Raw genomic sequence first — 19726 nt, forward strand, 5'->3', positions numbered from 1 at the left:
TATTTAAAGCTTAATTTGATTAGAAGAGATAATGTGGATATAACTGTGACATCCTTGGAAAGTATTTGTTAAATTTAAACTTGTTAAAATTTTTTGAGAGAAATGTAAACATAGTTTAATTTCCTTTCACCTGGCCTTAAGTGTTTGCTGGTTGAGAGCACTGATGGAAAGCAGGGGAAATCTCCAGAAATTCTTGGAAAATAAACTTAAATGAAGTATTGGTATTTGCTAACTTGCTTTGATTCTTGTTTTCTCTTCAAGTCTGACTTTATTCTTTCACTCTTTAAAAAATATATATTTTTATTGATTTCAGAGAGGAAGTGTGAGAGAGAGAAAGAGACAGAGAGAGAGAGAGAGACAGACAGACAGACATCAGTGATGAGAGAGAATGATTGGTTGGCTGCCTCCTGCACGATCATTGAGCGCGCAATCCGGGCATGTGCTCTGATTGGAATTGAACAGTCACCTCCTAGTTCATAGATCGATGCTCAACACTGAGCCACACCTGCTGGGCTCTTTCTTCACTCTTCACTCTTGCTGCTGTTTTTGGTTCAGTGTTCCCCTGGTGAACCAGACAACTTCAGATTTGCTTTTGATGCATTTTAATCACTACCTCTCTAAATCTGTTTATCACTTTCTGTTTGGCCAGTCATGTTCTGTGTATGTTATAGCTTCATGTTGTTACTATAACTTGCAGTTAACTAGAATTTTAAGAAAAGTTTGTTATGTGATCTATGGAAATAATTTTCCTTAAAATAATTATGAGAGGGGGGAAAAAAGGCAGTTTTTGTTTTGTGTCCTAGCATTGCATTTTAGTTTATAGCTTGTTTAGGGATAAGCATATCTATGTATTATACAGAGTACAACAAAGGAACTGTTCACAACTGCTTTACTTTCAGTAATCATAATTAAAATGAGATTTAGTCATTAGATGAAAATTTCATATTAAACACTACTTCTTATTCAAAAGTATATCCAGTAAGTGCTGGTTAAGGCTGTTCTGTATTACAAATCATTTTGCTCTCAGTCTTACTTGATTTAAAATGTCTAAAAACATGTCATAAAAATTTTAATGAATGGGGAAGCAAAACAGTTATATTAGAGATTTTGTTTATTGGTATAATACTTGGCATAAGAAATACTTGCCTCAAAATTCAGCACTCATTAGTTGCTGACATCAGTTTTGGAAACGATTTTTGTCTTGTCTCTTAAATAAGATTTTAAGTTTTAACATTTGATTGGTAAATCACTTTTATTTTTGCCTGCTTTCTTGAAAATTTTACATTTTCATTAATGATTTAGAAATATAAAATAATTATAATCTTATGTGAGGCACCATGGTAAAAAAGTTTGGGCTTTGTAATTATGTACATAATGGGTTTGAATCATAACATTACTTATTGGCTTTGGGATCGTGGGCAGTTACCCAAACTTTTTGACCCGCAGAATTTTGTCATCTATGAAATGGTAATATTGCTTCATAGGATTGTTAGGATTATATGAGAATTTATTTGGCATACTGTCTGGCACATGTTCTTTCTAGTTTATGATGGATGCCAAAATCTTGGGTAAAATCTTAAACTCTATAAATAAGGAAGGTGAGAATCTGAAGCAAATGAAACCTTAAAAAGACTGAATTCCTAGATTTCTCTTTAAAGAAAGGATTTGATAGTTACCCTGCTGGAGATTGCAGGGCAATGGATTGTTCCTCTGCAAGAGACTGCCAGGGTGATGCAGGCCTTTGACTCCTCATTTCCTGACTAAATTGAATTCCCTGCCATGGCATCCTTAAACTAGACCTAATCTTCTGCCAGTCCTGCTCCTAATCATCTACCAGTCCTGCTGCCTTCTCCATAAAGCTTCATGTGTGAGCTGCAATGGACTGCTCACTTTTTTTGAATATTTTACGTATTTCCATATCTCTGCTCTAGACTCTGCTTGGAGTGTTGTAATTGCTCTCCTTCTGTCTACTGTCTGACTTCTTAAGGATTATCTAACGTGTTACCTACTTTGTGAAACTTTATCTCTGCCCCTACAGAATTAATCCTGTTTTCTCTAGCTCTTAAAACATCTTGATATGTACATAATAGGGCCTTTGGCACAGTTGTAGGTCTCTGTGTCTGTCTTCTCGGATAAAATAAGTAACTCCTTGAGTGCAGTAGTCTTTACTTAACTTTAAATTCTCAGTGCCCCTTCCAGTGTTCCATATGTGTTTGAGTGGTTAAGTGAATAAAGGAGGAGGCCAATTGAGTTTACTTTAATGAGTACTTAACATTCCCATTTATGTATAGTTATAGACAAATAGTTTTCTTAATTAAGTTAACTGAGATTTTTGCAAACTTATTTATTAGTATTCATAGTGCAAGAATAAATTTGAATTTAGTCCTGCTTAAAATGACTGCATTTAAAGGGGTTTTAGCCCTAACTGGTTTGGCTCAGTGGATAGAGCGTCAGCCTGTGGACTGAAAGGTCCCAGGTTTGATTCCGGTCAAGGGCATGTACCTTGGTTGCGGGCACATCCCCAGTAGGAGGTGTGCAGGAGGCGGCTGATGGATATTTCTCTCTCATCGATGTTTCTTTTTTTTAATATATTTTATTGACTTTTTACAGAGAGGAAGGGAGAAGGATAGAGAGTTAGAAACATCGATGAGAGAGAAACATCGATCAGCTGCCTCCTGCACACCTCCCACTGGGGATGTGCCTGCAACCAAGGTATATGCCCTTGACTGGAATCGAACCTGGGACCTTTAAGTCCGCAGGCTGATGCTCTATCCACTGAGCCAAACCGGTTAGGGCATTCTCATCGATGTTTCTGACTCTTTGTCCCTTTCCCTTTCTCTCTGTAAAAAATCAATAAAATATATTTTTTTAAAAAGGGGGGTTTTATACTTCTGTGCTTTTTTTTTTTTTTTAATAAAGTTAAAATCAGCATTCTCACTGAAATTAATGGTTAGGCTAGGTAAGTTTGTTGGTAGAAGTAATTATTATTTAATAAGAAATCATTCTCTTGTATTAGGAATACTTGCATGATTTGAATGGGTATTTTTTACTAAAATGTATTTAAAATTATATAAATAGGAATTTCAGATTGATGGTAGCTGCCACTGCTTTGGTTTTCTCCTTCTGCCTCACTTTCTTCTTTTACCATCATATTTTCTTGTCCTGGCCAGGTAGCTCAGTTGGTTAGTGTGTTATCCCCATACACTAAGGTTACGGGTTTGATCCCCTGGCAGGGTACATAGAAGAATCAACCAATGAATGCATAAATAAGTGGAACAACAAGTCGATGTTTCTCTCCTCCCCTTCCTCTCTCTCAAATCTATAATAATAATGTATTTTAACAAAGCCCCACATTTTTTTATGTTTGTGCTCCAAGATACAGTTAAAAAGAAAATGAATACATTTTCAGGAATTGTACTGCAATAGGCTTGATTTGAACCTCTATTCTCTTCTGCTTTTTTTTCCCCCTCATGAATGGACATAATGCCCTAAAACATGTCAATAATTGACCAAGAGGTAAATTTTAGGTGGGTCTACTTTATTATATGAGAACGAGAGGCCCAGTGTATGGATTTGTGCACCGATGGGGGGCGTCCCTCGGCCTGGCCTGCGGGGATCGGGCCGAAACCGGCTCTCCGACATCCCCCGGGTGGTCCCGGATTGCGAGAGGGCAGTTCTTGGGTATGCACCCTGGAATTGGGCTCCCTCCTCTCTGATTTTGGGTGTGTCACCTGAGAACCGCAGCTGCCAAGTCACCACAGCTTGGCAGCACCTGTGTTGAGCGTCTGCCCCCCTGGTGGTCAGTGTGTGTCATAGCAACCCATCGGTTGGTCGCTTAGGCTTTTATATACTAGTACATATATATAAAAGCCTAAACAACTGTTACGACCGGTCACTATGACGCATACTGGCCACCAGGGGGCAGACACTCAATGCAGGAGCTGCCCCCGGGTGGTCAGTGCGCTCCCACAGCCAATCTCCCGTGGCTGGCCAACCTCCCGCGGTCTCTCCCCCCTGCTGGCCTGTCCTGATTGGCCCCGATCGGAACTGGGCAGGACTGCCCTGATTGGCCCTGATCACCGGCCAGGCCAAGGAACCCTACCTGTGCACGAATTTGTGCACCGGGCCTCTAGTATATAGATAATAGATGATAGCTAATATTTGTGATGTTAAAAATGATCATCCTAATAGTTTTTTTTTAGGAATTTTTACAGAAGAATCCTTTGAAATTTGGGGTGGTTTTATGTATCTTAAAGTGGCAAGAGTTGTTCCTGGCACATAGGAAATGTTATTTAAATCATAGATACTATTATTATAATAATTTTTAGGGGTAGAAATTCAGCATTTAAAAAAACTACATACAGAGATGATTCCTAGTCATACAGGCCAAGACAGTATTTTCTCATGATACTTAGTAAATAGACTTGGAGATAATTATAAAAGAAACACAATTTTAAACATCTATTACAGAAACAGTGCAGGTGCATTGTTCCCAAAATAGAAAATACAAAAATTAGAAAAAATATTCTCACCACCTAGAGATTATTACTTTTAGTACCTTAGTCTGTAATCTTTTTGAGTACATATAACTATTTGGATATATACTTTTTTTACATTTTTTTTCCTTTTATCTTTTACCAGGATGGATCTCATTGTACTTCTCTTTTACAACTCTCCCCCCACCCATAAATGTCTACTTATTCATTTCAGTGATTTTCATTTCATCCAATACCCAGATTATATTCAAATTTCTCTAGTTGGCTCAAAAATGTCCTTTATGGCTGGTTTGCTAAAACAGTACCCATAACAGCATTGTACCTGTGAACTTGGCTATTAGACCCTTTAAGTTTTTTAAAATATATGTGTAAATATTTCTTTACCCAAAAAGAAAATGTTACTTCTTTTATAAAATACTAGAGGCCCAGTGCACGAAATTCGTGCACGGGGGGTGGGGGGGCGTGGGGGGGGGGGTGTTGTCCCTAAGCCCAGCCTGCAGTCTCTCCAATCTGGGACCCCTCAAGGGACCTTCATTTTTTCTCCAGGAGTGTGGTGGAAAAACCCTAGATCACCTTCTTGGATTCTTATAATCCAAATTACCAAGAACACTGCAAGTGGCGGCCTACAGGGAGCTTAGCCAATGAGTTGTCAGAAAAGGTATTTACTCTCAAACTGGTTTGGCTCAGTGGATAGATCGTGGGCCTGCAGACTGAAGGGTCCCAGGTTTGATTCCTGTTAAGGGCATGTACCTTGGTTGGAGGCACATCTCCAGTGGGGAGTGTGCAGGAGGCAGCTAATCGATGTTTCTCTCTCATTGATATTTCCGACTGTCTATCCCTCTCCCCTCTTCTCTGTAAAAAAAATCAATAAAATATTTTTTTAAAAAAGGTGTATCCTCTGCAGCTCATGCAGCCCCTGGGTTGTGACCACTGGGCTAGGGGTGTGTCCCTGCCACCCAGTGGTGGCTGCTGGGGTCTCCGCACACCCCAGAGGCCAGCAGCCTTCCCCCTGTGGAGGGCGCTGGGCTGGGGGAGTGGAAACGAACCGCCACTTGGTGCTGGAGCTTGGAAAGCCTCTGGGGCGGGGTGGGAACATCCCCGTCTCCAAACGCCCCAAGGCCTGCAGCCAGTCCCACCATGGGCCCGAGGCTGGGGGCATGCAGGGACCCTGGGCAGCATGCAGCGGTGGCCGCCAGGGTCTTGGCACACCCCAGAGGCCAGCAGCCAGCCCCCAGTCCTGGGCGCCTGGCTGAGGGTGGCACCCCAAACCGCGGCATCGTGCGTGAGCCTTTGCAAGCCGCTGGGGGAGGCCAGCAGCCAGCCCCACGATGGGCCCCAGGCTCGGGGCATGCAGGGACCCTGGGCAGCATGCAGCGGTGGCCACCAGGGTCTCGGCACACCCCAGAGGCCAGCAGCCATCCCCGGGTCGTAGGCGCCTGGCTGGGGGCGTGGCCCCAAACAGCTGCTTCGTGCGCGAGCCTTTGCAAGCCACTGGGGGCAGGGCGGGAACATCCCCGAGTCGCTATAGGCGGCTTGGGGACTGCACCCATAGTCTTCGAGTGGCCAGGGGGCGTTCTGGGACCCCTGCCACTCAGGACCTAAGCGCGGGCCTACAGGCTAGGAGAGGCCTGGGTCTGGAGGATGTTTCCGGGACCCAGGCCGCTCAGCGCCCGCATATGCAAATTAACCGCCATCTTGTTCGCTCTGATTGGCTGTGGGTGTAGCGAAGGTATGGTCAATTTGCATGTTTCTCTTTTATTAGGTAGGATTTTTATCCAAAACATAGTGTATACACTGTTGTGCACATTTTTTTCTTGGTCTGTAAATCTATCCAACCAGTACATAGTAATCACATGAATAGAACATTGATTACACATACAACCTTTTCTTAATTATCAAAATAAAAGCTTTCAGTAATTTGATAATTATCTTTGGTTTGAAAATAATAGTGAAATCAGCTTAATAATGTGAGTACAGCAAGCAGAAAGTAAAAAAGAAAAATCTAGAAAAGGGCACTGAATATGGTGAATTTTGAATTGCATTTGGAAGATGAATGGGTCCAGAAGTAGGTGGGTGGAGAACTTTAGAGATGGTCTTGAAGGGAGGCTTTAGGCAGATTAATTTGGCTCATCTGAAAGATTACAGTCAGGAAATCCTGGGATTAGAGAAGATTGATAGAGCTCAAGAAGAAATGAGAGCTGGTATGATGGACACAATACATAGAAATGTAGATTGTTGGTAGTTTTTTATAGTTTGATATAAGTTATTCTTAAGTGTAGATGTTTGTTGTTATGCCAACTGTAGTGTGTAACAAGGGACTAGAATAGGCATGCTAAATATTGATTACCTTGATAGGAAATGAGAGTAAGTTTTTATCCCAGTTCAGTATTATCAAGTCATAACATGAAGGGTGAGGAGATCTTAATGGTTGTCTCAATGTAATCATGTGGAATAGGAAATTGAAGTCTAAAGGGTTAAGTGACTTGTCCAAATTATATGTCTTAAATCTGATGTCCTAATTCTTAATTGTATCTACTTTTCTCTATACATGGTGTCTTATAATCAGGAAAATTGGAGGTTGTGTAAATTTTTGTTGTCTTGTTTTTAATTGGCTTTTTGGTTTTTGTACCAAGACATTTAGTATTTGTGATTTATAAAGTCTGAGGTTTTTGTTTTCCATGTATATCTAAATACTATAGAATGGGAGCTACCTTTTACCTTAGGTACATTTTTAATGTACTAAGTAGAGGGATTTTAAAATTATTTTGCCAAACAATTTTGAGGATTTTTAAAAAGGTTGTATTCAACTATATTAATTATACATGATAGTTTATAGATAAATAAATTTGACAATTTTCATTAGCAAAGCTGTAGTGGGGAAAGCTTTCCAGATAATGTTTTAAATGTGTACATGTACTTTTCTTTGTTCCACATTTCAGATATTTTCTTAACTTAAGTATTCAGATATTTATCCAAACATTATTGCTATGGGGTTTCCTGCAGAAAGACTTGAAGGTGTATACAGGAACAATATTGATGATGTAGTAAGGTAAGAACTCTTAATTTTTAATTTTGAATATTGCTATATTAATGTATTTTCATTTAGAAAATATTTCTAAACTACCGAAAAAGATGTGCTTTGGCATGTAAACTTGATTTGGATATTATGTTGGTGTTCTATAACTATTTTTTTAATATGTCTAATGGGCTTCAATAGGATACAATTCATTTGAATTTGATAAGAACGAACTTTTTACTTAATCAGGTGTATGTGCTATGCTTTTGTGGACTCTACAAAGTGCCCTTCAGAATGTTAATGCCTGGATTCATTACACTGTAATTTTTATTTATTTTTTATATTACAATTGGAGGTTTGGCTTAAAATTCTTGAGTGCATTTATTCACTTAAATATATTTATCCTAAGGTATATATAACCAATACCATGTCGTTTTACATATAGCAGTTTATAATGGGTCATAAGTGTACCAAGCACCTGAAGAAGTATTTGGTGCAAAGAATCTAGAAAAAAATTGCTGGGCATACCAAGACTAACTTTGTCCATTTTATAATTTTGCATAATTTTCTTAGTGTTATTATCATTCACCTCAGAACAAGGCCGAATGGAAAGGCCCATTTAATTAATTTTAATGTGTTTATGACCTAACGGTACATGGTATATTTTATGAGAGAAGGAATTTGTATCTGCTGTGTAAATAGTCAATATATTTTCTGATGTCAATGCAAAAATCTGTTATGAAGAAATTAACTGTAAACTATTACTAGAAACAATAATGGCTTTTAAAAGTTAAAATTTGGGTTATTCTTAAAGATTTTCAATTTAAATATTTGATGGTTATGAGAATTAAATGTTATAATTAGTTGTAAAGCACTTTTAAAGCATTGTGCAATTATAATTCTTTTTATAATAGTTGTCTAAGTACATAAGCCTACCTATACCCTTATATGAGCTAGCCATAAGTTGTTAATTTTTAGCAATTCTTTGGAACCAAAGTATATTAATATTTCTGCAGTACTGAATTGTGTCCAGTTGGGTTTTTGTAGTGTTCACATTGTGTTCAGCATTAAATTTCAGTTTCTACAAAAACTACAAAAGAACCCAAAACTATTTTCTTTGTAGTTTCTGTTAGAATATAGGTATCATACATGAGGCTGTCAGAAGTACTATTTAAGAAACTGAAAAGAGGGAAATGAACTTGCCCTTTTCATAGGCAAGACACAGGGGAAGGATGCTTAACATTGAAGCAGTTTGATCTGGCTTAGTCAGTGATAACACGTCAAGAGAAAATGCAATGGGTGGTAGAAAAAAGGACGAGCAAAGTAAATTTTTTGATAGAGATGGAGAATCTGGGAAATGGGCAGTGCAGTCACCAGACATGTATTCTCTGTTGTGCAGGAGTATTTATCACGCCTCTTTATGGCTTAGATGAACTATCTCATAAGATGATCTACACATTACTATAATTCTGTATTCAACCAAATAATGATTCAACCAAGTCAGATTAGTACTCATACTGGGAAAAAGTAAAGATGAGTTCTGTGATCATTGTGAGGATATTTTTGTGGTAATCTGGTGTGCTAGTTTTTTCATTGTTCTCTTCTGAATGTGAATTAATCTCTTTTGACTGAGTTAGTCACTGAGGCTAAATGATTCTCTTTTAGGTTACTGATAAAGTCATACATTTGATTATCAGACCTTAAATTCTAATAACTTCACCAAGAAAATACTATGCTGGGAAGTATTTTGATCTTTGATTTTTTGACTTCATAACCACTGCTTTTATGCTTCTGAATTTAGATTCACACTTTTAGTTTGTGTAACCAAAGTTGAAGTTTATTCTCTCTGCTTTAATGTATCTAGTTTATTTTATCTAGCTTTTAACTTTTTCAAATCTGTTATTCTTAAAAATGTTTTTTGTATATGGTTGGTTATGTAGCCAGTGGTTGCTTTAGCTGACTATCTTGTCACCTAATGGTAATGGTAATGGTAATAGCATATGAAAAATGAATTATTAACTGAGTGTAATAGTTGCGCTGTGCATATTTTTGTTTAGTCTTTATTTTAATTTGGGGGATACATGCCTAGTAAGGTTTCGTTGGCTTCAGTTGCTTAACCCCTCCCACCCCCAAACTCCTTTTTTATTTAAGGAGGAAAGGCTGAACAGAGACTGGGAAAGGAAGACGTAGTTTTTTTCTGGGAGCTAAAATGGAAGTAAATAGTTCCTAAGTAATTTGTCTGTTAGGATTAACCTTGATTTTCTTGATTAGTTCACACTGTATTGGAGATAGTAGTTATAATTGGTATCTTGCTTTTGGTCCAAAGATGATAACATAGCAGTGAAAAAATGTCTATTATACCTTTTCTGTTAATGAAACTATTTCTAGTTGGATTGTTCCTTACCCTGTTATTTGGGATGTCTAAAGAATAGTATCTTTTTCCCCTAATTCCATATTTTTCCTATTATTTTCTCCCAATCAGTAAATATTATGTAGAGTTCAGACTTTGTTGTTGTACGTCAGTGCCTTGAGTAAAAGAAATTCCAATTGCGAATACCTTCATGCTTAAATTGCCCAGCATTATTTAACTGTTTTGGGATATGAATTATTATAGCAATGTGAATTTTATACTTGAGGTACTCAAAATATATTTGTGACAAATATTTAACTTTTCCTTATTAGGTGACCTCCTAGGATCAGGAATTGATGTAAAAAAATAAACAAAAAGGGAGAGAAGGGGGAAAGTGAACCAAGGTGAAATTTTTTTACTCTCCTAATTGCAAATTTTTAAAAATTTTTATTTCTTTTTAAAAAATAATCTTTACTCGAGGATATGTTGTTATTGATTAATCAGAGAGAGAAAAGAGGAGAGAGAAAACATCGATGTGAGAGAGAAACATTGATCGGTTGCCCCTCAACCTTTTGGTGTACGGGACAAAGCTCCAACCAACTGAGCCACCCAGCCAGCGTGCAAATGCTTTGTTTAATAAACAATCAGGATTGACATGACAGGACAAGGACAGCTCATAGAAGGGAAGTTGAAGCACCAACTCTTCCCAGACTGTTTTTCTTTTTTTCCTCTTATTACCACTTTTTATCCCCCTTCTTTCTTGCCACTAAACTCTTGCTCCGACTAGCTGGTAATATGAAACAATGTTTTATTCAGATAATTGATTATTCTTTGATATGTATGTTAGTCTTATCTAATTTATATGTTATCTGCTATAGGTCTAAGCAGTCTTTAACCAGTTAATGCTTCATGTGTTTAACAGACATAGCCCAAGAACTGTTCTGTACCTAATAACATCCGGGAAATATAGGTTTAAAGAGGTGAACTGGCTTTCTTACTGTAGATCTCTCGAGTGAAATTATAATATGCTTTTCTCTCCCCCTTTTCCTCCCTTCTTTCCTCGTCTCTTTTCTTTTGAGTATTAAATAACATATTTCTAAATTGTGTTTTATGGAGCATAATTTAGAAATGCTAAAAATGAAAAAATGCATTTAACAATATTTTCCCCTAGTTTGAATTAGTAGGAAATAATTTACTTCCTCTTTTATTGGAAAGATTTTAGGTGTGAAAAGATTACCATATTTATTGTAAGGAAATGCTTAGAGCTCAGTTTTCTGATATATAGTGATTAAAAACAACAACATTTCCATTATCTTGTATATTATCAGTTTTTATTCATATATAAGCAGCTGTATTACAGATTTAAGAGTTCATCTTTTTTCCTGTTTTATGCAATTTTCTTATTGAAGATATTTTTCAAATATTCTTAATTATGTTAATTTTCCAATCAACCTTAATTGTATGTCGATTTTTCAATAAAAAGGAAATGTTTTTGTTACCCCTACATTATCATCTTTTGGCTATTCAGTTAAAAAGAATTCAGAGGAGATTATTTAGAGGATTTAATGTTTAGAGATTATATAGAGAAATTATTCAAAATAAATTAGAGGAAAGTATCAATTTCATTTTTCCTTTTTAACAACTTTTGACCTCTTCTCCCATGTAGGAAATCATCAAGGAAGGTCTTTTCTGGTGTTATTATACCAGGAAATGTCTGTAGGACTTGAGTTTCCAGATTGGAAATACCTATATAATGCCAATCATAATAAATGAAAATAGGGCAATACCAAGTAAATTATTATGAAATTTCTCGAACACCAAAAATAATGAGAATGTTTCAAAAGTTTTTAGGCTCAATTAGGAAGGATTAAGGAATATGAATGGCATCTAACTTCTTGGCAGTATAATTAAAAATAGGAGATGGAGAAAACAGCACTTCAAAAGTTGTATGTTCAGTCTTGAATTCTGTATCTATATAAACTACCAATCAAGTGCAAAGTAGGAAAACAAAATACTCAAGGACTAAAAAGAATATATCCATGTAACATTTCTCAGGAGGTTACTAGAAGATGTGCCCCAGATAAACAAGGGAATAAACCATGAGATAAAAGGGCTTCAGTAAAGAGAAGATCCAACTCAAGCGAAAAAGAAAAGTCCCCGGATGACAGCTGTGCTACAAGCAGAAGAGCAACCTGTTCTGATTGAAGCAGCAGGATAGAGGGATTCAGGGGGAGAAAGAAAAAGAACTTATAGGTTGATATTGAAATATTTGGGGAAAAGATGCAAGAGAGTCTTAGAAAAACAGGTGACTTAGAAACAGAAAGCAATTATTAATATTTGTTGGTTGATTTAACCCAATATCGTGATACTACCTGTTAAGGGGGATTAAGAGGAGGGAAACATATGTGTGTGAGTTCTACTGGTTTTGTAAGTCTCCTTTACCATGGCAGAAAATATGTAGGTAATTAGTAAATCTACAAGATTCAGTATCATCCTATATATTACATAGAAATGCTGAATTAAATGCCAGGAAAATGAATCTGAGTAGTTGAGTGTGATTGTTTTTAGGAGAGAAGCAAAAATTTGAGTTTGAAGATGGATGAATAGAGTTGGAGATGAGAAACTTTTTTGTGTGTATGGTAAAATATATATAAAATAAAATTTTACCATTTTAACCTTTTAAAAAATAAATATTTTTATTGATTTCAGAGTGGAAGGGAGAGGGAGAGATAAAAACATCAATGATGAGAGAGAATAATTGATTGGCTGTCTCCTGCACACCCCCTTCTGGGGATTAAGCCCACATCCTCTGCATGTGCCCTGACCAGGAATCAAACCTTGACCTCCTGGTTCATAGGTTGACAGTCAACCACTGAGCAACACCTGCTGGGCCACATTTTAACCATTTTTAAGCGACACTTCAGTGCATTAAGCACATTCATATTGTTGTGCAATCATCACTGTCCATCTATAAAACTTATTTATTATCTCATACTGAAACTTCGTACCCTTTAAACAGTAACTCTCCTTCCCTTTAGTCCCAGCCTCTGGTAACCACTGTTCGGTCACTATATATTTGACTATTTTAGGTACTGTATATAATTGGAATCATACTATATTTGTCTTTTTGTGACTGATTTATTTCACTTAGCATATAATGTCTTAAAGGTTCATTCATGCTGTGGTATGTGTCAGAATTTCCTTCCATTTTATGTATATACCATATTCTGTTTATCCATTTATCTGTCAATGGACACTTGGGTTGCTTCCACCTTTAGGCTATCCTATATAATGAAACCCTGGAACGACTGGTTGCTATGATGTGCACAGACCACCATGGGGCAGATGTTTAATGCAGGAGCTGCCCCCTGGTGGTCAGTGCACTCCCACAGGGGGAGTGTTACTCAGCCAGAAGCCAGGCTCACGGCTGGCGAGCGCAGCAGCTATGACGGGAGCCTCTCCTGCCTCTGCTGCAGGCAGGTGGTAAGGAGCAAGGGGTCCTGGACTGCGAGAGGGATGTCTGACTGCCGGCTTAGGCCCGATCCCCCCCCCCCCCCCGGGACATACCCCGAGGGGTCCTGGACTGCGAGAGGGCACAGGTTGGGCTGAAGGGACAACCCTCCCCCGCCCCCAGTGCACAAATTTCGTGCACTGGGCCTCTAGTTGTAAATAATGCTGGTGTGAACATGGGTGTAATGGTATCTGTTCAAGTCCCTTCTTTCAGTTTGTTTCAGTTTACCTCTAGCAGTGGAATTGCTGAATCAAATGGTAACTATGTTTAATTTTTTGAGGATCTACCATATTGTTTTCTGTAGTGGCTATACCATTTTTCATTCCCGTCAGCAATACAAAAGTGTTACAGTTTCTCCACATCCTCATCAACACTTATTATTTTCTGTTTTTTAAATAGCTTTTTAAATGAGTGTGAAATAGTATTTCATTGTGGTTTTGATTTCATTTCCCTAATGATAAATGGTTTCAAGCATATTTTCATGTGCTTATTGACCATTTGTATATCTTTGTAGAAATGTCTATTGAAGTCCTTTGCCTGTTTGGATGGCTTGGTTTTTGTTGTTGAGTTTTAGGAGTTTTTAAAAAAAGTATATTCTGGATATTAATCCCTTATCAGATAGTGATTTGCAAATATTCCTCTCATTCTGTGGGTTGCCTTTTTATTTTATTGGTAGTGTCCTTTGATGCACAAAAGTTTTAAGTTTTGCTGCAGTCCAATTTATTTTTTATTGCCTGTGTCTTTGCTGTCATGTCCAAGAAATCATTGCTAAATCCAGCATCATGAAGCTTTTCCTCTATGTTTCCTTTTAAAAGTTTTATAATTTTGGGGCTTTTATTTAGGTCTTTGATCCACTTTTAGTTCATTTTTTTATATGGTGTAAGATAAGGATCAAACTTAATGTTTTTTTTGTGTGGATATCCACTTTTCCTAGTTCCATTAAAGACTGTCCTTTTCCTATTGAATGATTTTGGCACATCTGTCAAAAATCATTTGATCATATAAAAAGGGTTGATTTCTGGGTTCTCTTATCTATCCATATGCCAATACCATACTTTGTAGCTTTGTAGCAAATTTTGAAATCGGGAATTGTGAGTCCTACAACTTTGTTCTTTTGTTTCAAGATTGTTTTGGCCATTCAGAGTCCTTTGAGAGCCCATATGAATTTTAAGATGGAATTTTTATTTCTGCAAAAAAAGTCTTTGAAATTTTGATAGGAATTGCATTAATCTGTAGATTGTGTTGAGTGCTATGGAAATCTTAACAATAACAAGTCTTCCAAACCATGAACCTGGGATTTATTTATTTATTTATTTAGGTCTTTTTAATTTTTTTTTTTTTAAACAGTGTTTTGTGGTTTTCTGTGTACAAGTATTTTACCTCCTTGGTTAAGTTAATTCCTAGATATTTTATTCTTTTAAAAAATATATATTTTATTGATTTTTTACAGAGAGGAAGGGAGAGGGACAGAGAGTTAGAAACATCAATGAGAGAGAAACATCAGTCAGCTGCCTCCTGCACACCCCCTACTGGGGATGTACCTGCAACCAAGGTATATGCCCTTGACTGGAATTGAACCTGGGACCACCTCAGTCTGCAGGCCGGCGCTCTATCCACTGAGCCAAACCAGTCAGGGCAATCTTATTCTTTTTGATGGTATTCTAAATATAATTGTTTTCTTAATTTTTCTTAGTGTATAGAGAAGGAACTGATTTTTCTATGTTAATATTATATTCTGCTACTCTGCTGAGTGTATTCTAACACTTTTTTTTTTTGATGTGTGTAATCTTTAGGGTTTTCTGTATGTAAGATTGTGTCATCTGCAAACAGATAATTTTACTTCTTTCCAATTTGGATGTCTTTTTCTTGCCTAATTGCTCTGGCTTTATTGTTTAGATCTGTGTTGATTAGAAGTGGCAAAAATAGGTCTCCTGTCTTCTTGTTGACAGTAGAGGGAAATTTTTGTCTATTTATGTAGACTAATTTTAAAGCCATTTTGCGTTCACAATATATTAGCTGCGGAGTGCTATTATTTATTTATTTATTTAAATAGACTATTTTTAAAGCCATTTTGTGTTCACAATATATTGACAGAAGAGACAGAGATTTCCCAGCCCCTGCCTCAACACATGCATAGCCTCCCTCATTATCATTGTCCTCCACCAGAATGGTATATTTGTTGTAATTGATGTACCTACATTGACATATCCATTATTGTTCAAAGTTCATAGTTTACATTAGGGTTCGCTCTTGGTGTTGTACATTTTGGGGTTTTGGATAAATTTATATTGATGTTTATTCATCATTATAGTATCATACAGAGTAGTTTGACTGCCCTAAAAGTAGTCTGTGCTTCTACTCAATAGTTGCTGTCTCTCTAGCAACTATTGAGATACTTTTCCGGTCTCCATAGTTTTGACTTTTCTAAGAATGTGATATGGGTGGAATTATTCAGTGTGTAACATACAAAACAACTGCTTCCTATACAATATGGCAGTATTTAAAAAACCTACAGCATGTAAATGATACAGCCTCTTTGGAAGATGGTGGTTTCTTACAAAACTAAACAGACTCCATATACTCAAGAAATTGCACCCCTTTGGGTATTTACCTAAAGGAGTTGAAAACTTATGTTCAAACAATCACTTGTACATGAATGTCATACTTCTTAAGTGTCTGTCTCCCAAAAGAGGAAGAGGGAAAAAATTTAAGAAAAAACTAGGCGGTGGATCTAAAATCCCCTGGAAGCTTTTTCCGTCAGTGAGGATTGCTGTAGTGATAGTCGTCTTCTGTGTCTGCACATCTGCAGTCAGAAGCAGAAGTCAATGATAGGAAGGAACACACATCCCTGGTATTTGGAGGACAAGGTCCCAAATAGGAATACTGCATGGCTGCCTGCCGGGTATGAGGGAGGGGTGGAAGAGGGTGTTCAGGTCAGAAGCTGTTACCATACTAAGAGTTGAAATTGACTGAAATTAACTGTGATTTTACTGTCCAAGCCTACCCCTGGAAGCTACAAGCTTTGAAATAGACTCCAGAATTCTAAAATAGTTAATCACTTATGCCAGTACAATTTTTGTCTAGGTGGGAAGATGGATTCCTGGTGCTTCCTGCTCTGCCATCTTCCATCGACTAATTTTTTAAATCAAACTTTTTATATCTGTTGAAATATATATGCTTATATATTATTTTGACAATAGGCAACTTATTTAGAACTATTTCATAGAAATTCTTTGAGGAAAGTAAAGACTAAAAATATGAAGGCAGTGTTTATTCTCACAACTGTTTTTAATGAATTAAGATTTTAATACATTGAAAAATTTTAAAGTAAGGTATAATTGTGTTGGAAAGATTTGTATTCTTGATTTTCCAAGTTTTGTGAGTATTACCTCTCTGCTGTTGTTTAAGTTTTTGTCTCTACTTTCCAAATATCTACAGCTAAATTTTCTCATTTCCTTTTGGAAATGCTGTTTTCTTGCTTTTTTCCGCCTTTCCATTGTATCAAACTTATAAGGCAGTGAGCCAGTTGTGGGCATGAAATCCTTGGGAGGAGGGAGGAGGAAGTGGGAGGGGCAGCCATAGTGAATGTTTCCCTAAGTAATGTTCTAGTTCTTTAAGAGAAATTACCCTCCTTCCTTTTTAAAAATGCTGTGATATTTTCTTTTAAATAGATTGTTTATTCTCTTGCTAGTCTCACTGGTGCCCAAAAGTGCTAGATAAGAAACTGTAAAATTCAAATGTTAAAGGGAGCACACAAAAAAATATGGTTTCACCAACCCTCACTAAAAAATACACAAAAACAAAGCAAAAAGAAAAAGAAAAAAAACCCCACACAAAGCCTATAGGAAAATACCGTAAAGGAAAGAAGTCAGGGTTCTTAGTTGCACATGACTGAATTCTAACTTAATCAGAAAATAATTTTTTGAAAAATATTAGGTAGTTCATAGCTCATAACTAGAGAACCAGACTTTGAAGATTGAGATGCTAAGGGAAGCAAGACATGGCCAAGAGGTTACAGTAAGAGTAGTCTCTGCTTAGGACATTGCTGCTTGGACGCATGCTGTCCCAGGTACTGCAGCCGTGACTGGGTATTGGTGACTGCTCATGTACTTGGAGCTTCTCTGGAGACCTTGGAATAATCTCTGACGTCTCTGTACCTTATTCTCACTACCTAGGACTCAGTGTCCAGAGCAGGAAGACCTGCATGGTCTGGCCTGCACACTTGAGAGAAAGATTGGAAAGGGAGTATTTGCTTCTCACTTCTTGAAATTCTCTTCAAATCGGAATTATTTTAAATGCTTAGCAGCCTAAAGATGACAATACCCTTTACACATTTCTCCTACATTACACTTCCTATCCTCAAACCTCCTTCCCAAATATATTTATAATTAAAAGTTTTGTATATTCTTTAAAAAATTGTTTTCATCTTATACCTACATTTTAAGAAAAAGAAATGGGAAGGAACATACAGCATACTCTTCTGCATCTTGCTTGTTTTCATTTAACATACTTAGGAATTTTCTATGTTGGCAAGGAGATATAATTGGTTCTTTTATTGGCTGTTTTTTATTCCATTTTATTATACGATAATAAATAGTCGCCTCTGATACATATTTGGGTTGTTTCCACTTTGTAGCTATTTAAAACCTTTTCACATGCATATCTTGGTATCCTTTTGCAAGTACATCTTTAAGGTAAATGCTTAGCAGTGGAGTTGCTGGGACCAGTGGGTCTGTGTTTTAAACTTTTACCCTCAAGAATGGTATCATTTTATATTCTCACCAACATGTAACAGAGTATTGTTGTCCTCTCACAACCTTGGCAAACTGAATATTATTGGACTTAAACTTTTTGCAATTTGTTATAATTTGACTTTTTAGTACATTTCTTCAATTGAGGGGTAAGCAACTTTGTGATGTTTATTGGCCTTATGTATTTTTTTCCTTTGCTTGTAGGTGTGTACTGACCCTATCTTCAACGTTTTATTTATTTTTTAAGGTTTCCCCCCGCCCTGACTGATACTTATGATCTCTTTGAAAAATAAGAAAATTAGTGGTATTTTTTCTTTAGACAATTTTATAATGCCCTGCCTCTCTTGCCATTTTAATTTTAAAAGATTCAGATGAAGCAGTGATAAAGAGCTTGGCGGACTATCTCTGTTTTGAATTATTGATTGCTTATTATCTGCTTTACAAATATATATAATCATGGAATATCAAAGATTTTTCTGTTGATAGATGTTTGTTAAGAAACATCCTTAAGAAATAGTCTTACTTAAGTAGCAATTTAGAAAATGCTTTTAATTTAGAGAAATATTACGCACTCACCACTCTTGAAATCACTCTCCTTACAAATATGAATCAGAGCAACATTCTCTTGGACAGTGAAGATGGAAGTGTAAAGGGAATTTCCTGCTCTTTTTCTGCCTCTAGCATTACACAGCTGTCTGCCCTGTTTATTGTTCTTTCTGGTCTAAACATTTTCCCGAGTCCAAGCCCTTTCTCTTGTATTTACAATTTTTTATGTTCTTTTATGTACACTATTTTATATTCATCTGTGATTATTTCTCCCCCCTCCACTCCCCTCCCGCCTGGTTATTATATGTACCTTTTAAATCTGAACTTTGTGGGTAAATTCTTTGCAGCTATGTTGATTGGTCTTCTTAGATAACTTTTGCTTTTTTCCTCTTTTGTGGGTCATTTGTAATTGTTTATACAGGATTTTAGTTATAGTCTTTCCTTTTTGATTTTTGAGTTATGAATTCATAGCCTGTTATTTAAATGAAGCTTTTGAAATCCGTTTTACTGATCTGTATCATATCTAACTACGCCAGTATTTCCTCCCTCCTCTGACGTGAACTCTAAAATTATATGAGCACTTTCTCCATTTCCTGGCATTTGCACTCAAACTTGTTCTTCATTCTTAGTTAGAAATATGTCCAGTGTTGTAGTTCCCTTCTTTATTAATCTACTGAAAAAAGAAAATTAAGCATATCAAGAATTTTAAAAATTGCATATAGTTAAAACTATTTTGACAATTATGAAGACCCCAGTTATTATTTTATCTTTTCCTCTGTTTCAGTTTTATGCTCTTTTCCAGGAATATACCAATTTCTATTACCTTACTAATAGGCATATGTATTGTCTTCCAGTGGATTTTTTCATACCTATATAACTTTTAGACTTGTGCTTTCCAATAGAGTAGCTTTTAGCCACATGCAGCTATTTATGTTTATTTTATTTTTTTATTTATGTTTAAATTTAAATTAATTATAATAAAACAGATTTATTCATTTTCATTTGTACTAGGTCACATTTCTTTTTAAAAAATATATTTTTATTGAGTTCAGAAAG

The 19726-nt window shown here is 36.5% G+C and overlaps 1 protein-coding gene across 2 annotated transcripts in view; it reads left to right on the top strand.

The window, feature by feature from the left end:
- The window catches only part of PTEN (phosphatase and tensin homolog), an 84591-nt gene that overhangs the window by 18423 nt on the left and 46442 nt on the right, over positions 1 to 19726 (top strand). The window contains exon 2 of one of the 2 annotated variants that reach the window (XM_028127609.2): positions 7461 to 7545. In XM_028127609.2, the coding sequence (XP_027983410.1) occupies positions 7461 to 7545 (85 nt within the window). Of the gene's footprint in view, positions 1 to 7450; positions 7546 to 19726 lie in introns of those variants that run through there. The other variant, XM_028127610.2, reaches the window with a different exon arrangement.

The sequence above is a fragment of the Eptesicus fuscus genome, chromosome 17 (assembly GCF_027574615.1).
Source record: "Eptesicus fuscus isolate TK198812 chromosome 17, DD_ASM_mEF_20220401, whole genome shotgun sequence".
Lineage (NCBI taxonomy): Eukaryota > Metazoa > Chordata > Mammalia > Chiroptera > Vespertilionidae > Eptesicus > Eptesicus fuscus.